This window comes from Manis javanica, chromosome 18, assembly GCF_040802235.1.
Source record: "Manis javanica isolate MJ-LG chromosome 18, MJ_LKY, whole genome shotgun sequence".
Classification (NCBI taxonomy): domain Eukaryota; kingdom Metazoa; phylum Chordata; class Mammalia; order Pholidota; family Manidae; genus Manis; species Manis javanica.
Genome location: NC_133173.1, coordinates 20,299,532 through 20,318,842, shown reverse-complemented (window position 1 = coordinate 20,318,842; position 19,311 = coordinate 20,299,532). Strand labels below are relative to the sequence as shown.

Here is a 19,311-nt window from a genome sequence, read left to right as displayed (position 1 = left end):
TATTGCTGGGAACACAAGGTGATGAGTATTTGTTAAAACAGGAAAATTCAAGAGACTTGCCCAGGGTGAGCAGCAGGGTCTCCTTAGGCCTCAGTGGTCTCAAGGGCCAGCCCAGAGTCCTTCTAAGCCTGGCCCTAGCAGGCATTCAGGAGTCTGAGAGTTTGGCTGGCAGAAGACATCCAAGCTCAAAGTCTGTATGGAGCAATCTAAGGAAGGTTCACGTACCACTGCACATGGGTCCAGCAGAAGTGACCCATGAGGTTCACTATCATGCAGAGTGGGAACCTCCCAGGAGGAGGGTAGAGTGGGGCCTTGTGGGAAATACTGAATTTGGTTTGGTGAAGAGCAGGTAGGGAAAGATTCTGAGTTAAGGAGCTGTGGATAAAATGAGAGTTTCTGTGACCAGGATTCTCACCTGGCCATGGTTGATTAGCTCCCTGCACACCTGTGGGCAATACATGGCGGTTGACTATAGAAAGAGCTCCACCCAGTGCTCTGGGCGCGACATGGTGGCAGGGGTGCAAGGCTGCAGGAGAGCAGAGCAGAGGCTGGAGTGGTGGCAGCGCCGAGGACAGAGGCCCAGAGGATGGCTGTGCAGGACGACTGTGCAGAGAGGCCCAGAGGATGGTTGTGTGGGATGGCTGTGGGGACAGAGGGCTGTGCTGGTTCCCCTGAGGGCCTTAAGGGACCTCTGTCTGAGGAGTCAGCCTTTGACTTTGTAAGCAGCACGGGACTCTGGGAAGCTCCAGGGTAAGGAAAACAAATGGGGCAGTCGAGTAACCACTTTGGCAACAGTGTGGACTGGCTGAAGCAAGGAGACTGGGAGGCAGGGAGACCTCTGGGGCAACCCTGGAGATACCTGTGCAGTCGGAGGCATGAGGGACCCAGCCGGCCCTGGGGACTTATGGGATGGATGATCAGTGATGTCTTAGGAGACCAGGGAGATTGTGGCCCTTCATTTGCTGCTCCTACTCGGTATGGGATTCCATTGGCACACTGAGATCTGACTGCTTTCCCTGAAATGCAGGTATCAGCCAAACCTCTCTCTGATTCCAGCCTCCACACATCAACATAGTACTCCTGGAATGGCAGGCAGACGAGGGGCCTGGAATATACCACGGGTCATTGTTTTTGGACCTGTCACTCTACCCTCCTTATGCCAGATTCTGGTAAATACAGGGGTCTGTGGCAAGGCTCCCTATAGAGATGTAAGACCCTGGCTTGGCTGGATGGGCTGTAAGGCAGGTGCAAAAGGTGAAGATAATCCTGAGAGGATCATGGGGAAGAGGTAAGTGATTTGAGCAAAGCTGAGGAATGACCCAAATGAGTTGTGGCCTGCCAATGCTCCAATTTCTAAGTGTATTTACCAAGGATACCTGCCTCTAGGAGAGCCCAGAAATTCCATTCTGCTTTGCCTCTACCCCCTTCCCTACTCCTGCCCAACCCTCAGCTACTTTCAGATTCACTTCTTGGGTGAATGAGACTTTTCCATGACCATCACTGCCTTTCCTTCCTTTCCTAAATAGGGTTTATTTTTAATTGAAGGGAGGAATATTTCACTGCAGCAAAGTCAGGCTTTGGTTTGCATATATTTCCATCTCTTTTCCTCTCCGGTAAACCCTGCAGGCCAAAATATCCCTGAAGCCAGGATCAGCAGAGGCTGCTGAGATGGTCTCTTGGGAGATGATGTGCCGATGCAGGAAGAGAAATGAGGGGCTGGCTGCAGGAGGGGAGGCCAGTAGCTTCCCGAGTCCAGACAGGCCATAGCAAAAGTGCTCCTCTCTTGGGCAGAAGACCCCTGCTTCTGTCTCTGTATGTCTCAAGTCACAGCTGTGGTACCTCTAGGGGAGAATCTCACTGCACATGTGTGGACTCCCCAAGGCCTTCTGTCCTGCCTAGCATATTCTGCCACCACCTACCTTTCTCACACTGCTCTCTGATTCCCCATGAATGCTGAGCAGTTTGCCCCAACAGACACTTCTGGCACTTCTGTGACACCCTCCCTGTCCCCTCCCCTCTCCAACAACCGTCTTCGATTCCCTGTCACTGTCTGGGTCATATTAAATATATGCAAACCAAAGCCTGACTTTGCTGCGGAGAGATGTTCCTCTCTTTAGTTAAAAAATAAACCTTATTTTGGAAAGGAAGGAAAGGCAGTGATGGTCATGGAAAAGTCTAGTTCACCCAAGAAGTGAATCTGGAAGCAGCTGGAGGCTGGGCAGGAGAGGGGAAGGGGGTAGACGCAAAGCAGAATGGAATTTCTGGGCTCTCCTAGAGGCAGGTGTCTTCGGTAAATAAACTTAGGTGGTGGCACACCAGTGCTCCGATTTCTATCTGGGTTTTGATTCCAGCTGGTTTTGGGAGCAGGCTGGCCCCGGACTGCCCCGGAGAGCTGCTAGGGGGCTGCGGGGCCTTTCCCCCTCCTGCTGCAGCTACACCTCTCCTACCGGAGGCAGGGCGTGCTTGCAGAGCTCTGGGCCCGAACTGACACTACTAGGACATGAATCGAGGGCGCTCTGTAGAGTTCGCAGCGCTCGCTCTCTTGGCGGCCCGCGCTCCGCGGGGTCCCAGGGCGGGGCGGGGCGGGGACGCCGGCGGGCGCGCGTCCGGAGGCTGGGAGGCTCCGCGCCTGGCCCCGCCCGCGCCCAGCCCCGATCCGGCCGGGCGGCCGGGCGGCCGGCGGGGCGGGGCGGGCGCTCACCGCCTTCTCCGCGCGTCCCGCAGGAGGGGAGCCCGCGCCGCCGCGCCCGGGCCGCCGGCGATGATCACCTAGGAGGCGGGCGCGAGCGACGGAGGAGCCGGGCGCGGCGACACGCGGCCATGCAGTGGGAGCCGGCGGCGGCGGAGGAGCCCGGGCCCCCGGGGCGGCGGCGGTGGCGGCAGCGGCGCCGCGAGGGCTGGACGCGCACCGTGCGCTCCAACCTGCTGCCGCCCCCGGGGGTCGAGGACCCTGCGGCGGGCGCGGCCACGGGCGCGCGGCGGCGGCGGCTTCGTGCGGGCGCCCAGCACCTGGCCGACAACCGGCTCAAGACCACCAAGTACACTCTGCTGTCCTTCCTGCCCAAGAACCTGTTCGAGCAGTTCCACCGCCTGGCCAACGTGTACTTCGTCTTCATCGCGCTGCTCAACTTCGTGCCGGCGGTGAACGCCTTCCAGCCGGGGCTGGCGCTGGCCCCCGTGCTCTTCATCCTGGCCGTCACGGCCTTCAAGGACCTGTGGGAGGACTACAGCCGCCACCGCTCTGACCACGAGATCAACCACCTGGGCTGCCTCGTCTTCAGCAGGTGAGCCGGGCGGGCCCGGCGGGGGCGCGCGTCCTGGACCTTGGTGTTGGGCGCGGAGTGAGTGGCACCGGGCTGGGTGGCCCAGAGAGGGGCTCGCCGGGGGGCTAAGGGCCCTAGATGCTGGGGCGCGCCCGGGGACCCCGTCCTGACTGAATCGGAATGATCCAGGGGCTGGAATCCAGCGGCCGCTGGGCGTCCTCACCACTGCGCCCTCCTTGTAAGTAAAAAGGAGGGAAATCTGTTCCCAGGCACCCTGGCCTGAAGTCCGTGCCTCAGCCTTTGGCCAGACTGTGGGCCAGGATGTTTAACAACTTTAACAATCCACACAGGAATGTAAAGTTCAGTCTTAAAACATCTCTTCTTGGGACAGAAGTGAAACTGCCGCTAAGTTCTCATGTGCCCGGCACAGACCAGATAGATGAAAGGGCAGGAGGAGTAATAGCCACGTCTCTCCGTTGCTGTGAGTGGGCCACCCAGCTGGGCACCAGCCCATAGTTGACTGTTTAATTATCTTAACATTAATCCAAGTTTCCAGATGGAAAGACTGAAGCTTGGAGGGTTGTCAAGCCCTGCCTGTAGTTTGTTTCAGAGACTCTCCCCCCCCACCGGGTCTTCCTGCTCCTCTCTGCCTGCACCTCTCCCTACCTTTGGACCCTCAGGGTGGACCTGTCTAGGATGACTGCGGTCTTCTCTCCCTTTATAATCCCCACCCCAAGAGAGCTTCTTGCAAATCTGTCTTGGAAATTTTGTCTACTACCTGAGGCCACATCAGGGTCACAAACCTCAGTAAGGCAAGCAGCCTTGACCTCCTTCCAGAGCACAGCCCACCTTTCCCTTCCATTCACCTTGCTTGAGTTCTGGTTTTGGGGCTAATATGGGCCTCCAAGGTGGAGGACATTAGCCTTGTCCAGCCTCCATAGCATGTGAGGGGACTTTTGTGCTCTTAGTGGTAAATTGCTCCCCTAAAAGATGGGGGTCACAGTTATTCCTGCCTTTTAGGATAGCTTAGATGAAGATCACAATGCCTTTGAGTATCTCTGACTCTCCCCTCCCAAAAACACTGGTTGTACTTCATACTTATTTTACAGACCAGTAAACATAGGTTCAGAGAGGTTAAGTAAGTGGTCCAAGTCCACACAGCTGCTATGTAGTAGTATTAGAACTTAACCCAGATCTTCCCAACTCCACAGTTTTTCCAATATTCTGCTGCTTGTGCTTCTTAACTTTATATAGTAATTACTTGGTTAGCTTGTTAAAATCAACAGTTCTCAGGCTCCATCCCCAGTGTTTCTGACCAAGCTCATCTGGGGTTGGGTCCAGGAATCTGAATAATTAACACAGAGGTAATTCTTCTATTATTGGCTGCACTGTGCATAAGCTGCCCTGCTTGCTCTCAAGGGATGCCTACTGTCCAGTTAGCAAGCATGATGTCAGGGGAAAAGGCAGTGAGATTTCCAGGTTCCCGTTCACCAGAAGCCTGAAGCCGAGGCAGAAGGATCTACCGCTTACACAGACGTCCTCAGTGGCCCTGGTGCAAGGACTCCAGCAACCGTAACACTTCTATCACTGAGCCAGGAGCCCCTGTAGCATCCTTTTAAGTAAGTCTTAGGCCTCAAGAAATAGGGTTTATTTTCAGTTAACAAAGTGCTTTCAATCCATTAAGTCATTTGACTCTTATAACAGCCATCACCCCCAACATGCAGATGAAAGAACTGAGAGGGGAGCACCCAGGAGTAGTTCTCTGGCCTCCATGACCGTGAGAGGCCTCCTGGGATATTGAAACCTTCGTCTGCTCCTTGGAGCACACCCATCAGCATTCTCATCCCCTTTGCCTTGACCCAACCTGGATTCTTAAAGCCTCAGCCCAGTCCTCCTGGGCAGGTCCTCCGGACAGTTGTGCTTTCAGGAGAAGCCCCCAGCACCTGCCAGCTCCCAAGCTGAATTCCCTGACCGCTTTCCTGGGGAGAGAGCGGGCCTTCTCGCTGGGAAGGATCTGTGGGTGCAGCTGCATGGGTGTGAGAAGGCTGGTGGCTGTGTGTGGAGAGGACAGTCATTCCTGCTCTGAGGCCAGGTCCAATCCTTTTCCTTTCCAGGGGTTGGTGTTTCAGGTTGGGCTGTGAGTTGTGTGGATTTCTGAGCCCTCCCCTGTCCTCCATGATCTGTGCGTGCATTTCAGGCTGCATGTAGCTGCCTTGTGACTCCTGCCCATTGGCTCAGCCAGTGCCCTGAGCAGCTCCTCTGAGCTCCTGGAGATGGAAGGAGGGGGTGGATGGGTCTCACCCAGAGCTTACAGTGCCACAGTGGTTTCTGTCCACTGGGGCCCCTGAGTGGGGATGCAGAAGGCAGGTCAGGAGAGGCTGTCCAGAGGACAGCATGTGTCTGAGGACCAGGGAGGATGTAGCCAGACAAGGGGTGGGAAGATAGTGCTGCAGGTGAGAAACCACAGGGTGCTGGTGGAGGGGCATCTGACAGGATCAAGGCACCCTGAGACTGCATCCAGGTGGTAACCTGTGTGAGTGTGCGGGCTTGAAACCCAGGATCCCCGGGAGCTGGCCTCGGGACTGGCAGAGAAGCCCAGATATGACTGACTTTATGTCAAGCCAAGGTTTTGTGCCTTTGGCTACTGCAGAGACAGTGGGAAGTGCAGTGTGACCAGTCAGAGTCTGCTCTGTATTGTGTCATTGCTCTGGTTAATGTGCAAAGGGATGTCCGGTCAAAGCACATGTAAACGCGGAGGGAGTGCAAACTTCAGCTGAGAAAACTTGACTTGCTGACACTATTTCTGGACAGTAGCTTCTCATGGGCAGCCCTTTGTATTCTGACTGCAGCCTGCAGAGCATCACTTATTTATGCCATTATGCTCTGAGGCCAGGTCCAGTCCCTTCTCATAAAAGTCCTTGGGTCCTGTCTCTACGAGAATGCCCAACAGGCTTGTTAGAAATGCAACTTCCCAGGCACTCCCTCCCCACCCTAGGCTGCTGGTTTCTCCACCGTAGCTCTGTTAACATGCAGAAGGTTGAGAAGCGGCCCTCTGTCTCCATGTCCTGAGCCCATTCATTGTGTCTTCTCAAGGATGTCAGACTGGATTTAGGAAAATCCTCCTGAGACACCCAGTGGGACGGGCAAGAGCACTGCTGATCCAGAGGCCTGGGCCCTGCCTGTGGCCAGGGCCAGTGGGCGGGGTCAGTGGAGCATCCCTTGGCTGTGGTCTGATTCGTTGGGGTGGGAGAAGAAAGCTCTCCTTGGTCACACAGACCTCCTTGGGGCTGGCATAGGCTGGCTGGAGACACCGCCTCCCACAGGTGGGAAGGGCCTGATGCACCCTGGAGGGACACGAGGGTAACACTGCTCAGTTTTCCGTTGGTAGGAGCTTGTACTTCACTTTTGCTGATGGGCATTGGCCTCCAACACAGAGTGTGCAGCTGGGTTAAGGCAGGTGCCACAAGGAGCCGGGGCTGCAGGGGGCAGCGAATGACCACAGGGTCCAAGGCTGGTGGGACTAGAGAAGAGGAGGGGATGGGAACACACAGTCCAGAGAGCAATGCTTCTGGTGGTGGAAACACAGAGAATAGTTATCAGAGGAGGTAGGTCAGCAAATTGAAGAAGAAAGCTTTCTAGAAGGGCAAAGGGAGGAAGCAGGGGGCGTGAGTGGTGAATTGTGGAAAGCACTGTCACCACCTTTCCAACCACAGGGGCCGGTGAGTGACATGCGCTGAGGCAAGCAGACCTCCCTCCGTCCACACGCCCCTTCTGGCCCTGACCCTGTGGCCCTCATGGGGCCAGAGCTCCTATCCTCTGGTTCTTTCTCTCTCTGCCTCACAGCCTGCTGATCTTAGTCATGCAATTGCCTTTTGCTTTCTTATGCTTTGTGATGACTTAAATGCAGTCTTACACCTTTCAGTGTCTTTGTCTCGGCCGATGGAAGCAGTAGTGTTTGTGCCTGCAATAGCTGGGGTGACTTTGCCCTGAGTCTTTTGGGCTCTGTTTGGATTTGAGTGTGATGTCTTGGTGTCTTTCCATTGTCTTCTGGGAAAACAGGTAGTTAGGGAGTACTCTCATGCTTATCTTGGAATGACTGTAATTTTTGTCCCTTCCCTTTCCTCTGATTCTCACTTCATTTCCCCAACTCACTGGGGTTATTGGTCAACCCCCTTAACCCTGGGCTTCATGATTTGTGTTTTCAGAAGAGCCTGATATGACACCCAACCAAGCTCTCCTTTGGTTTCCTGTTCGTTTATCTTCTCTCCCCTCTCCTTCCCTCCCTTCCCTCCCTTTCCTGGAGAGCTGCATCTCTTCCTAGCCAGCGCCAGAAACACCTTTCCCTTTGGGAAGCGTAGCATCTTTGTCTTACTCAGAGTGGAAGATTTGCAAAAGCAGAGACACAAGGACAAGACCCGAGGGTCAGGAACAAGCCAGGATAATGCAAGTCCTCTTTGAGCCGGGCCATCCCTCTGGGGCACGAGGGGAGTGGGGTAGGCACTGGAAGAATAGCATCTGGACAAGGTTTCTGGAAATCATTTTTCTTTGATGCCTGTCATGTGTCATATGGGCTTATTATGGGGTCAAGTTCTAGAAAAAGAACCTTTCTTTCCCTAAAACTTTGGCTGCCCTCAGAAGGTAGACTTGGTCATGGGGCAGTTTTTATTTTACTTGTTGACATGAGCCATATGTTCTTTATGCACAATTCCATCTTTAGCTCCCAACATCCCATTACTTTTCACATCTCCATTTCACAGATGAGGAAACTGAGGCTCCAGGACCTGATAGCTTGCCTGCGGTCTCCCTGTGGCTGTGCCATAGCTTAAGCCCCGAGCCATCCTGCCCTCACTCTGTGTTTGTAGTTATTCTTGTACCTGCCACCCCTGCCCACAAGAGGGATAGGCTTCATTAAAAAAAAAAAATTAAATTTTATTTAGTTCAAGGTATTTTCTAATTTCCCTTGTGATTTCTTCTTTGACCTGTTGGTCATTTAAGACTGTCTTGTCTCATTTTCATGTATTTGTGAGTTTTCTGAATTTCTTTGTTGTTGATTTCTAATTTTGTTCTATTCGCACATACAGAGACCTGCACATGTACACACCTCTGTGCATTCATCATCCATTTCAACAGTTAGCAGCCCCTGGCCAACATTATTTTATCCATACTCCCACCCACTCCCTCTTTCCCTTTTGAAGCATGTTCCAGACATCTTCACATTTCTTCTGTAAATGTTTCAGTATTTCTCTTTAGAAAGCAATGCCTCTTTTTAAAACTAAAACAATACTGTTATCATACTTGAAAAATTACAATATGATTCCTTAATATTCTTAAACACCCTATCTGATTTCACATTTCTACTTGTCTTCATTTTTTTTTTTTCGGTTTGCATGTTTGAATCAGATCCAGATAAGGTCTCTTCATTACGGTTGGCTCATGTGCCTTCAGTCTCCTTTGATATCATGTAACATGTCCCTTTCTATTGTAATTCCTGAGCAGTGGTTGGTGGGTGGGAGGCTTCCTTCATAGATGGCGGTATGCATTTTGATCGAGAAGAACGTAGTGTTTCCTTACCCCTCTGTTTGTGGTGGCAGTGGCCGTGGATCATGGCCTAATTGCGTTAGTATGTTCGAGATTGCAACATGGCAGTAGTCTAACTCTTCTGTTTATTATCAGGAGTACTTCCATAAAGATGCTCCTCACCTCTTCTACCTGGTTTCCCAGTGTGCAGCTCATATAGGAAAGGAGAGAGAAGCGATTGATTTGGATCACTAGCATCTTCCATTGGGAACCAGTTTGCTTTCTAAAGTTTTTTAACTTTTTATTTTGAAATAATTTTACATCCATAGAAAAGTTGCCAAACTAGTACAGAATTCCTGTACAAATCTCGCCCGCCTTCCGCTAATCTTAACATTTTACTTACCTATACTACAATGACCACAACTAAGACATTAATATTAGCATAAAACTATTAATTGAACTACATTCTTTCTTCAACACAGTTTTCCCCTTGATGCATTAATGAGTATTGTACTGCTTTTGCATATTGGTCTTGTATCCTACCACCTTGTTAACTCAGTGTTAGTGCTAATGTTTGCTTGTAGATTCCCTAGGGTTTTGACATGCAGTCATATCTTGTTCCTGATCTGAGGGTGCAAACATCCCTTGTCTCACCAGTCAGGATGGTGCCAGCTATGGCTTTTTATAGGTGATCTTATCAGGTTGAGAAAGTTTCCTTCTCTTGCTACTTTGTTGAGTCCTTTTTTTTCTTTTTTTAAATCAAGAAAGAGTCTTAGATTTGGTGAAATGCTTTTTCTTCATCTGTTGTCATGATTATGTAGCTTTTGTCCTTTATTAAATTAGTATATATATTACATTGACTAATTGTCATATGTTAAGCCAATCTTGCCTTCCTAAGATAAATCCTCCTTGGTCATGGTATATATATAAAATCTTTTTTATAATTTGCTGGATTCAGTTTACTAGAATTTACAGAAGATTTTTACATCTGTATTCATATGGGATATTGGTGTGCGTCTGGATGCATGTGTGTGGGGGTGTGTGTGTATATCTTTGGTTTTGCTATAAGGAAAATACTGTACTGGCCTCATATAATGAGTTGAGGAGTGTTTCTTCTCTTTTTTGGAAGAGTTTGTGAAGAACTGGTATTAATACTTCACTAAATGGAAGAATTCAAGATTGAACTTCAGTCTAGGACTGGTCTTTTTTTTTGTGGGAGTGTTTAAAAATTATTAGTTCAGTCTTTTTACTTGTTATAGGTCCATTCAAGTTCTCCATTTGTTTTTAAGTCAGTTGTGATAGTTTTGTATCTTATCTGGGAAATTGTCCATTTCATGTATGTTCTCTCATTTGTTGGCATACATACCCCTGTAATCCTAATCCTTTGTATTTCTGTAAAGTTGGTAATGATGGATTCTCTTTTATTACTGACCTCTTTTAATAATTCAGAGCTTTTGCTATGTTTTGCTTGGTCATTTTAGCTAAAGGTTTTCTAGTTTTGTTGAACTTGTCAAAGAACCAACGTTTTTGTATTGTTAATTTTTCTCTATTGTTCTATGCTCTTTCATTTATTTCTGCTCTAATATTTATTATTCTTTCCTTCTGTTGACCTTAGGTTTAGTTTGCTCTTCTTTTTGTACTTATTCAACATGGAAAGCTAGGTTAATTTTTTTAGATCTTTTTCCTTTGTTAGTTTAGAGGTTTATAGCTATAAATTTCCCTGTAATAACAACTTCAATTGTGTCCCAATAGTTTGGATGTATTGTGTTTTCATTTTTCTTTCAAACTATTTTCTGATTTCCCTGGTGATTTCTTCTTTAACTCATTGGTCATTTAGGAATGTCTTGTTTAATTGCCACATATTCATGACTTTTTCAAATTTCTTTCTGTTATTGATTCCTAATTTTATTTTATTGAAATACTTTGTATGACATCAATCTTTTAAATTTGTTGAGATTTGTTTCATAATCTATCCTGGAGATTGTTCTGTGTGTGCTTGAATAAAAAGGGAATTCTGTTGTATGAAAAGTTCCATAGGTATCTGTTAGGTCTAGTTGATTTAATATGTTGCTACATCTTTATTAATACTTTAATATAATTACTGATAAGGTAAGATTTATGACTGCCAGTTTTCTATTTGTTTTCTATATGTCCTATGTGTTTCTGCTTAGTAGTTTTCCATTATTGCCTTATTTAAATAAATATTATATAGTATAATAGTATAATACTTTAATTCCTTGTTTCTTTTACTATATTTATGTTTTTAATTACTTTTTCAATGATGCTCTGGGGATTACAAATAGCATCTTAATTTAAAATAGTCTAATTCAGATTGATGCCAACAATTTCCATAGTATATAGAAACTTTGTTCCAACATAGTTCTGTTCTTTCCCTCTCTTTTGTGCTACTATTCTCATATATATTACATCTTTATACATTATAAGTCCACCAACATAGATTTATAATTGTTGCTTTATGTTACCATGTTTTAAATCCAGATTGTAGGAGAAAACAGTTATCAAAAACTACACTTGTCTTGTTTGTCCTGACTGGTACAGCAGAAGCAGCTGCAACGTTAAACAATTGCTGCTGATTGTTTTTGATGTATGTCCTGGGTATAGGGTTTTTCCCACAAAATAAAATCCCAACTAGCTCCTGTATCAATACTGTTCTGGGGTTTGGGACTTTTGAGGAAATCTGAACTCAGCCTGCTGCTTCCACTGGCATCAAGTCAGTTGGTTTTCACAGGTATTGTGGAGCTAGGGAAACAGAGACAGGAGTCGGCCAAGTGAAAACACACAAATGCTACTGTTCTTACTGAGGTTCCACAGTTTTTCTTAAACGAACTCTCATTAGATTGTGGCAAGCCTTGTTTGTTAATATCCAGAGGCTGAAAAAATTGATGTGGAAATTTTTTCCAGTGTTGTTTTTATGCAAAGCAGATTTGCAGAGGTCCTCACTCCACCATTCTGGTGCTCCTACCTGCTGCTCAGTAGTATTGTCCTTAGTTTGGATTCATCTGTCTGTTGTTTCTCATAGTTGGATTGATATTTTGGATTTTTTGGCAGTAATGCCACCAAAGTGATACCCTTCTCAGCACCTGATATCATGAGGTATATGCTGAGATATATCAATAATAGATGATGGTAACTTTGATCACTTGGTTAGGATGCTGTCTACTGTGTTTCTGCATTATACTTTTTTTTTCCTTTTATAAAAAATAAATATATTGAAGTAGATGCTTTGAGATTATGGTAGTTATTTTATTTCTCCTCATACTGTGCCTTCCAGTATTAGGATTCACGGATGCATCTTGCCTACAGTAATTACCCCGGTGGTGTTTTTCTCTCATTTTTTCTATATTTATGAACTGGAATTCTTAGAAGAGACATTTTTTTTCCTCCTCATTGATTTATTCACCAAGTATTTATTGGTATCATTGCAGACTAATGGCTATTTATTTTATTCTATGGGTTAAAGTCTAGTACTGTTATAATTTATCCTGTTGCTTACATTGTTCCAGCTTTGGTGACTGGGAGCTCACTCTGGCTGGATCTTGTGCCCTTGACACATGCCCAGCTTTTCTAGAGCTCTTCCTTACCTTCTGGCTCTATAAGATTTCCAAGTTTATCTTCTATTTTCTTTGCCCTGGTTCTGGAATTGACCACTTTTATTAAGGGGTATTTAGTTTTTTAAAATTATTATAATGGATTTATTAATATGGAATTCATAACTTTAAATATAATATCTTGGTTTGGGGTTCATTGTAGTTATTACTGTAATTGATGGTTTTTGGTCAGTAGGTGTCAATCAGATTGGTTCCTGAGTCCTTTTGACATAAGCTATAACCATTTCTTTTGGTCCACATTCCAGGCATTTAACATTTCCTACCCCACTTCTGGAACTAAAAGAGTGCTTGTTATTTTTTTCTCCCAGGTTTATTGAGATATAATTGACATGCAGCGCTCTGTAAGTTTAAAGTGCACTGCATAATGACTTGGCTTACAGGTATTGTGAATTGATTATCACAGTAAGTTTAGTGATCACCTCTTATCTCATATAGGCACAATTTTTTAATAACCTGTTTTCCCTTGTGGTGAGAACTCTTAAAGGATTCATTCTCTTAACTTTGAAATACACCACAGCAGTGTTAAGTGCAGTCATCATGTTGTACATTGCATCTCTGCTGCTTATTTATCTTCACTGACAGTTTGTACCTATTGACCACCTTCACCCAGTTCCCCAACTCCCCCATCCTCTGCCTCTAGCAACCACAAATTTGATCTCTTGATTTCTATGAAGTTTTTTTCCCCCTTGTTTCCATGCAAGTAATATCATATAGAGTTTATCTTTCTGTCTGATTTATTTCTCGAAGCATCATGCCCTCAAGGTTTATCCATGTTGTCTCAAATGGCAGGATTTCCTTCTTTCTCATGGCTGAATAATATTCATGTATGCCAACTTCTTTACCCATTCATCTGTCAGTAGGCACTCAGGCTGTTCCCATGTCTTGGCTATTGTAAATAGTGCTGCAGTGAACGTGGATGTGCAGATATCTCTTCAACGTAATGTTTTCATTTCCTTTGGATATTTTCCCAGAAGTGGAATTGCTGAATCATATGGTAGTTCTATTTTTAATTTTTTCAGTAACTCCATACTGTTTTCCCTAGTGGCTGCAGTAATTTATATTCCCATCAGTAGTGTACAACAGTTCCCATTTGTCCACATCCTCACCAACACTTGTTATTGTTTGCCTTTTTGATAATAGCCATTCTAACACATGTGAGATCATATCTCATTGTGGTTTTGATTTATATTCCTCAGGTGATTAGTGATGTTGAGCACTTTTTCATGTACCTGTTGACGATTTGCCTCTCTTCTTTGAAAAACATTTATTCAGGTCCATTGCCCAGTTTTAAACTGGATTAGATGTCATGTTATTTTTACTGCAATCCTCTTGTGGCTTTCAGTGGCCCCTGGAGCCCAGTGTGTCTGTTCCTAGTTTGCCATGCTGTGGCCTATCTGGGTCCTCATTTGATGTTACGTATATGGTAGTCATCGACTCTGCAGGTTATGGGGGGAAGTCCTGCCTCTAGTCATGTTTGCAAAAGTTTAGTTATCAGAGTGACTGTTGGTCTCCTGGAACATGGTGCTTCTGGGCCAGGCTACTGAATGGTATGTGATGTCCTTGCCTTGCTCTGAACAATCCCACCCTGTTAAGAACTGCACTGTCCCCAAGGCAAGTCAGACCCTCATTGAAATGAACTTTTGAAAGTCCATTTAAAGTCAAAGCTGGTCCACATTTCTGTGTCTTTAATTTGGGATGACCCTACTGTGTGACTAGTAGGGTACTGCCTTTCCTAGTGGGGTGGTCCAGCTGCTTTTTTAAATTCCTGTAAGAAGGGAGCCCAATGTACTTACTTATATAAGACTTACCTGCCTGCATAGAGTGCATTGAAAGAACTCACAGGAAAAATGAAAAGGCTGTTTTGATTTCTGCTTTTTTAGAATACTCTTAACTTGGCTTTCCATGTTTATCTGGTTTTGCATTTTCCCAGAGTGCAGTTTGTATACATTGCCCGTGACATACCATCTGGTTTTATTTCAACTGGAGATACTGCATTTTGAAATGCTTTACTTACCAAATTATATTTATTAGGTAAAGACAAATTCTTTTGCCCATTTTAAGTAAGTTGTCAATCAGAGATAATTTAAACCCCCTCAGTCAGTGGTTACATGCCAGGTAGACTGTATCTCTCTTCAGCCCACTTTTCTCACTTCAGGAGGACAGAAGCCTCTGAGGATTAAATGAGACAGTACACAGAGAGGAAGAGCAATGCCAGGCAGGCAGGGGAGTGTTTGCCAATGCAAACTGCAAGTCATAATAATAAGGTAATAATAATAATTACTATGATTATTACCAGTCCTGTTACCATTGTTGTTACTAAGATCTTTTGGTCAAAATGTTTCTTAGCATTGTTATTGCACTGATGTACATGTATTTCAAGCCTAAACAAATAATTTAAAGTGTTCAGTCTGCGTACTTCTATCATGGGTAAATGGAAGTTTTAGAAAAGCATTTTGAAGTACTGGAAATAGCTCATGGACTCCCATTGCTAACTTCATGGACCTCCAATAATCCAGGGGTACCCCTGGTTTGCTCAAGTATCTTCTTAGGAATGCACTTCACTAGAAAAGCACTCTAGGGAAGTAGTAAAATTAAGACATTATTCATTGAAAGCAGTGTAGTGTGTTTTATAAATCCAGTTGGATTTGGTAATAGCCCTTTGTTTTTCTTTTAAAACATCAAATAAATTTAACTCTTTGACCCATTTAATGGTGTCTTTGCTTTTCAACTATTATAAAAAAGAATTTAGGTTTTGAAAGGAAAGCAAAGCTCAAGCAGCCCCGGCACCCCTCCTTCCAGAGATGAGCCTGCAGACCCCTTAGAAGAGGGCTACATGGGCTTGTGATCTTACAACAGTGACGCATCACAGCAGCACAGGGATCTGCCTTATTTTCCCTTTAGCATCAGCTTTGCCTCTTCCGGGACTGTGACTTTCCTAAAAAGGCCCCAGGTTGTGTGATAGATCTGAGGGCAACTGGTCTTTAAAAGTCTGTCCCTTCAAAGCTCCAGAGCCTCCCCAGCCCCAGTCCTCCGCCTCTTCCCTGGCTCTTCTTGTTTCGCAACCAGCCATTTTCTGACGGGAAACTTCTGCCCCAAAGGAATCCAGTCCCGGAGGGGTTAATGACAAAAAAGGAAACAAAGCTGTCAGCAGACATTTGAACTGAGTCCTTTGTTGATTTAAACATTTTTCACTACTTTCTCATCCTGCCCTTTGTTCTGGGGTACTTCTAAGAACATTTTTTTAAAAAGGCAAGTTCAGGAGAGTTAATTTAAGCTCCAAGTTCTATCCTTTGTGAAAGGTCTGTGGGTGGTATGGGCAGAGGGTGCCAGTGGCAGGTGGGGAAGCAAGCGTGGCCGCGCGGTGGCATTCCCTGTGACAGCCCGGCTCCCATTCCTGCCAGCCTGTTCGCTGTTGCCCAGACACGGGTCTTACCCTTTCCAGCTCTCGAGTTGGGTGAGTGGGTGGCAGAGGGTGCCCCGGGCTGCCTCCTAGGGTGTGACCTGACCCTTTCCTGCACTTGGCTCTCACCCAGGCAGACACACAGGTGGGGCGTCCCCTCTGCCTTCTGCCCAGCTGGGATGCGTCTCCGGTTCCGTTACAGAATCCATCTGCCCTCTGTCTGGGCCGTCTTCAGTGCCCAGTGGCTCAGCACGTCTGTTGACTCAGAAAACTCAGAATGGTCTGAGGTAAAAAGACAGCACAGGAGGAGAGCCGGTTATCGGGGAGAGGCAGGAGTTCCTCGCGGAGTACTCCGAGCTTTGGTCTCTATGGACAAACAAGCCATGTTTTGAAGCATAAATCCAAGTGAGCTCTTTCAGAATATCTCCTATAGACAAACAAGGACCACAGATGTTCTCTCTCCATTCAACAGCCTCAACATATATATGGCATTCATGTTCTGAAAGAGAGAGTACTTTCATGAAACGGTGTGACATTATACCAGATATGGCTTGTTCTTCATCACTAATTGGTAGAAACCTAGGCAATTCTATTTCATATGCACTGTCATCATTGACATTCTTTTCTTTATTCATTTTTGCCATGACAGACTTTAGTCAAATCAGATGTGTGTGACTTTTCCTGGCACTTGACTGGCATTGTGACTTGCATTGTAACATTTTCCATTTATGATTTTTTTTTAAAGAAAGTCATTATTTTTAAGTGGGGCGGAAATTCTGATTCATTACATTGAAATCTGGTTGCTGCATTGCCGCCTCTCACTGCGGGGAGCCCGCTGTGGCTGGGTGGCTCTGTCAGTGGTGCCCGGGGCTTCCTCACGCGAACTTGAGGGTCAGCACGGGGTCCCGGGGCTGCAGCCGCCCCGGGGTCGGGGACACGGTCATGGGCTCTGCATATACGCACTGCTGACCATGTAAACCTCCCTGCCGCTTGTCTTATTTTCTTGATTTTCCCCTGTTGGTTTCCCATCCTGTTAATTCCTCTGTGGACGATCTGGAAAGATGTCAAGGGAATTCTTTTCATACTGTGCCTGTGGGCCTGGGAGAAAGGGGTGTGGATGGGTGGAGGGAGCATCGTGTCTGTGATTCTTGGCTCGGTTCCCAACTGGTGCATGCAGGGACATCTTAAATCAGTCCAGGGTCACCCTCATCGTTTTATTGTCTGTATTCTGAGGCTTTGACATTTGAGGCCTTGCTGCTATGGAGGGATGGCTTCTCCAGGACTAGTCTATTCCTGGAGACAGCAAATGACTCACCTGGGAGGGCACTTTTCCTGTCCAAACCAACCAAGGCAGAGCCCACACCCCCAGCAGCCTCCCCTTGGACTGGGCTCTCACACTTGGGGCCCTGAGCACTCTAAGGACAGCCCCTGTGCCCCAGAGTCCCTGAAATTATTTCCAAACCTGTTATCCTGTCTTGCCTGTTCCTTCCCTTGGAAACCATAGCAAGCACTTTTGCCCAAGTTTCCCCCACTCCCCTTGCCTCCTGACCAACCCTGGCACTTCCTTGTGTGGCCCCCTGTGGTGTGGCGTGACCCTCTCTTCTTGGAAAGTGAATAACAAACTACCTTCTCAGTGGCAGTCATCTGATCTGTTGTCCTCACCGCACCTGAATGCCAACAAACTCTGCATTTTAAGACAGGTCCCCAGAGCTACTCAGCACAGCCCCTCAATACCCTCCTTGTACGTCTGACATCAGCTCCTAACTTAGGACTCTTGCTTCATCATTGCCTCACCCCTGGCTGCTCCTCCTCGTTGCCACCAGAACTGAGCTATCTCCCTCAGTTTATAAATATGTTACATGGTTTTCTTTGAGTCTCTGAGTCTTCTGGTGAATCTGCGTGTCATCTCCACCCTGCATGCCGAGTTGTAGCCCTGGACCTCCGTGCATGGGGTCTTTGGGGCATGTCCTCTTACTGCTCTGTGCACACCTATAGTGCCCTGCACTCTGCCACCCTCACCCCATCTCCAGCCCTTTTACCAGGCCTGGTAACTGCTTCCTCCTGCTGCCATCCATGCCAGGAGCAGGAGTTCCTCTGTATCCCAAATGGTAGTGCCCTTGCCTGCTCCAGCTGTTTCCACAGGCTGACTGTTCTGTCCTGCCCTCTGGGTCACTATGGGACCAGCCAGTTTTTACTGTCCCTGTCGTTCTTGCCTAAGAACAAGGCCTCGGCATCTCTAAATGGATGAACATATGAATGCTTCTGATATCTGAGTCACGGCATGATGAGCATGATATAATAATGACCTCTCAGAGTTGCCCAAGTCCTAATCCTGAGAGCCTGTCGCTGTATTAGGTTAATGGCACAGGGGAATGAGGGCTGGTTGTAGATGCCAATTAAGTTTGCTAATCAGCTGACCTTGAGAAAGGGAGATTATCCTGGTTTATTTGGGTGAGCCCCTAATCTAATCACAAATCCTTAAAAGTAGAAGGCAGGAGGGCAGACAGGCAGTGTAAGAAGAAAATCACACACATTGAGGCTGGCTTTGAAGATGGTCGCAACCCAAGGAATGTGGGTGGCCTCTAGAAGCCAGAAAAGGCATCCTACCTCCTCCTGAAGGACCCCAGTCTTGCTGAAAACCTTGATTTTATCCAAGTGAGACCCATTTCAAACTCCTGACCTCTAGAACTGTAAGATAACATGTTTGTATTGTTGCCAGCCACTGACGTGTGGTGATTTGGTACAGCGGCTGTGAGAAATGATACAACTGTGTTCATTTGAAGATCTAACAAATACTAAGTTCTTGAACAATAAATAGCTTTTTGTGTGTTACTATTGATTTATAGAGTTTCAGTTAAAAACATCTGTAACCATTTGAATTAAGCTGAGAATACATGAGAATCCCACCATTGCTTAGTGGGGTAATGAAGACATGATGTGGCGGAAAAGAGGTGTTTGTTTATTTAAGTAAAAAATATTCAATGATAAAACATCACACATTTCTTTAACACTGTGTGCTTTTCAGAATTTTTTATGAATTTGTAAAGTTGCCAGCCAGCCTTGTGAGGTACTTAAATATCCTTCATCAATCCACTCAGAAATGGTAGCCCAGAGAAGGAGGTCTTAGCTCAGAGGGCAGAGTTGGGGAGTGGGCCAGATTGCCCTTGGGCTCTGCAGCGCCAGGTGATGTGGCCCAGGGCCACTGTGACCCTGCATGAGCATCCTGGGCCATTTTCATCTTGGCTATGTGTGTAAATAGCACCAGCTGTTAAAATATTTCAGGCTTTTGAGAAAGTGTCTAAAACCAGAAAGTTAACCAGATATACGCCAAGACCCAGACTGGTAAATGATCAATAGTAAATGCCAAAGAGTCCACATGTCTGCTTTTTAGAAAAATGTAAATCTTGTTACAGACTTTCTTTCCAGTGTAGCTGGTGGATTTGAGGAGCAGTCTCCAAACTTTTTTGATCTCACACCCCACTAGTAAAAAGCATTTGTGCAT

General features: G+C 46.5%; 1 protein-coding gene across 4 annotated transcripts in view; it reads left to right on the top strand.

Moving 5' to 3' along the window:
* The first annotated feature begins 2,676 nt into the window (after positions 1 to 2,676).
* Positions 2,677 to 19,311, top strand: part of ATP10A (ATPase phospholipid transporting 10A (putative)) — a 181,137-nt gene continuing 164,502 nt past the window's right edge. For 3 of the 4 annotated variants that reach the window (XM_037016466.2, XM_037016465.2, XM_037016464.2), the window contains exon 1: positions 2,678 to 3,284. In XM_037016466.2, the coding sequence (XP_036872361.2) occupies positions 2,821 to 3,284 (464 nt within the window). In that variant the 5' untranslated portion in view covers positions 2,678 to 2,820. Of the gene's footprint in view, positions 3,285 to 19,311 lie in introns of all 4 variants that reach the window. The other variant, XM_037016467.2, reaches the window with a different exon arrangement.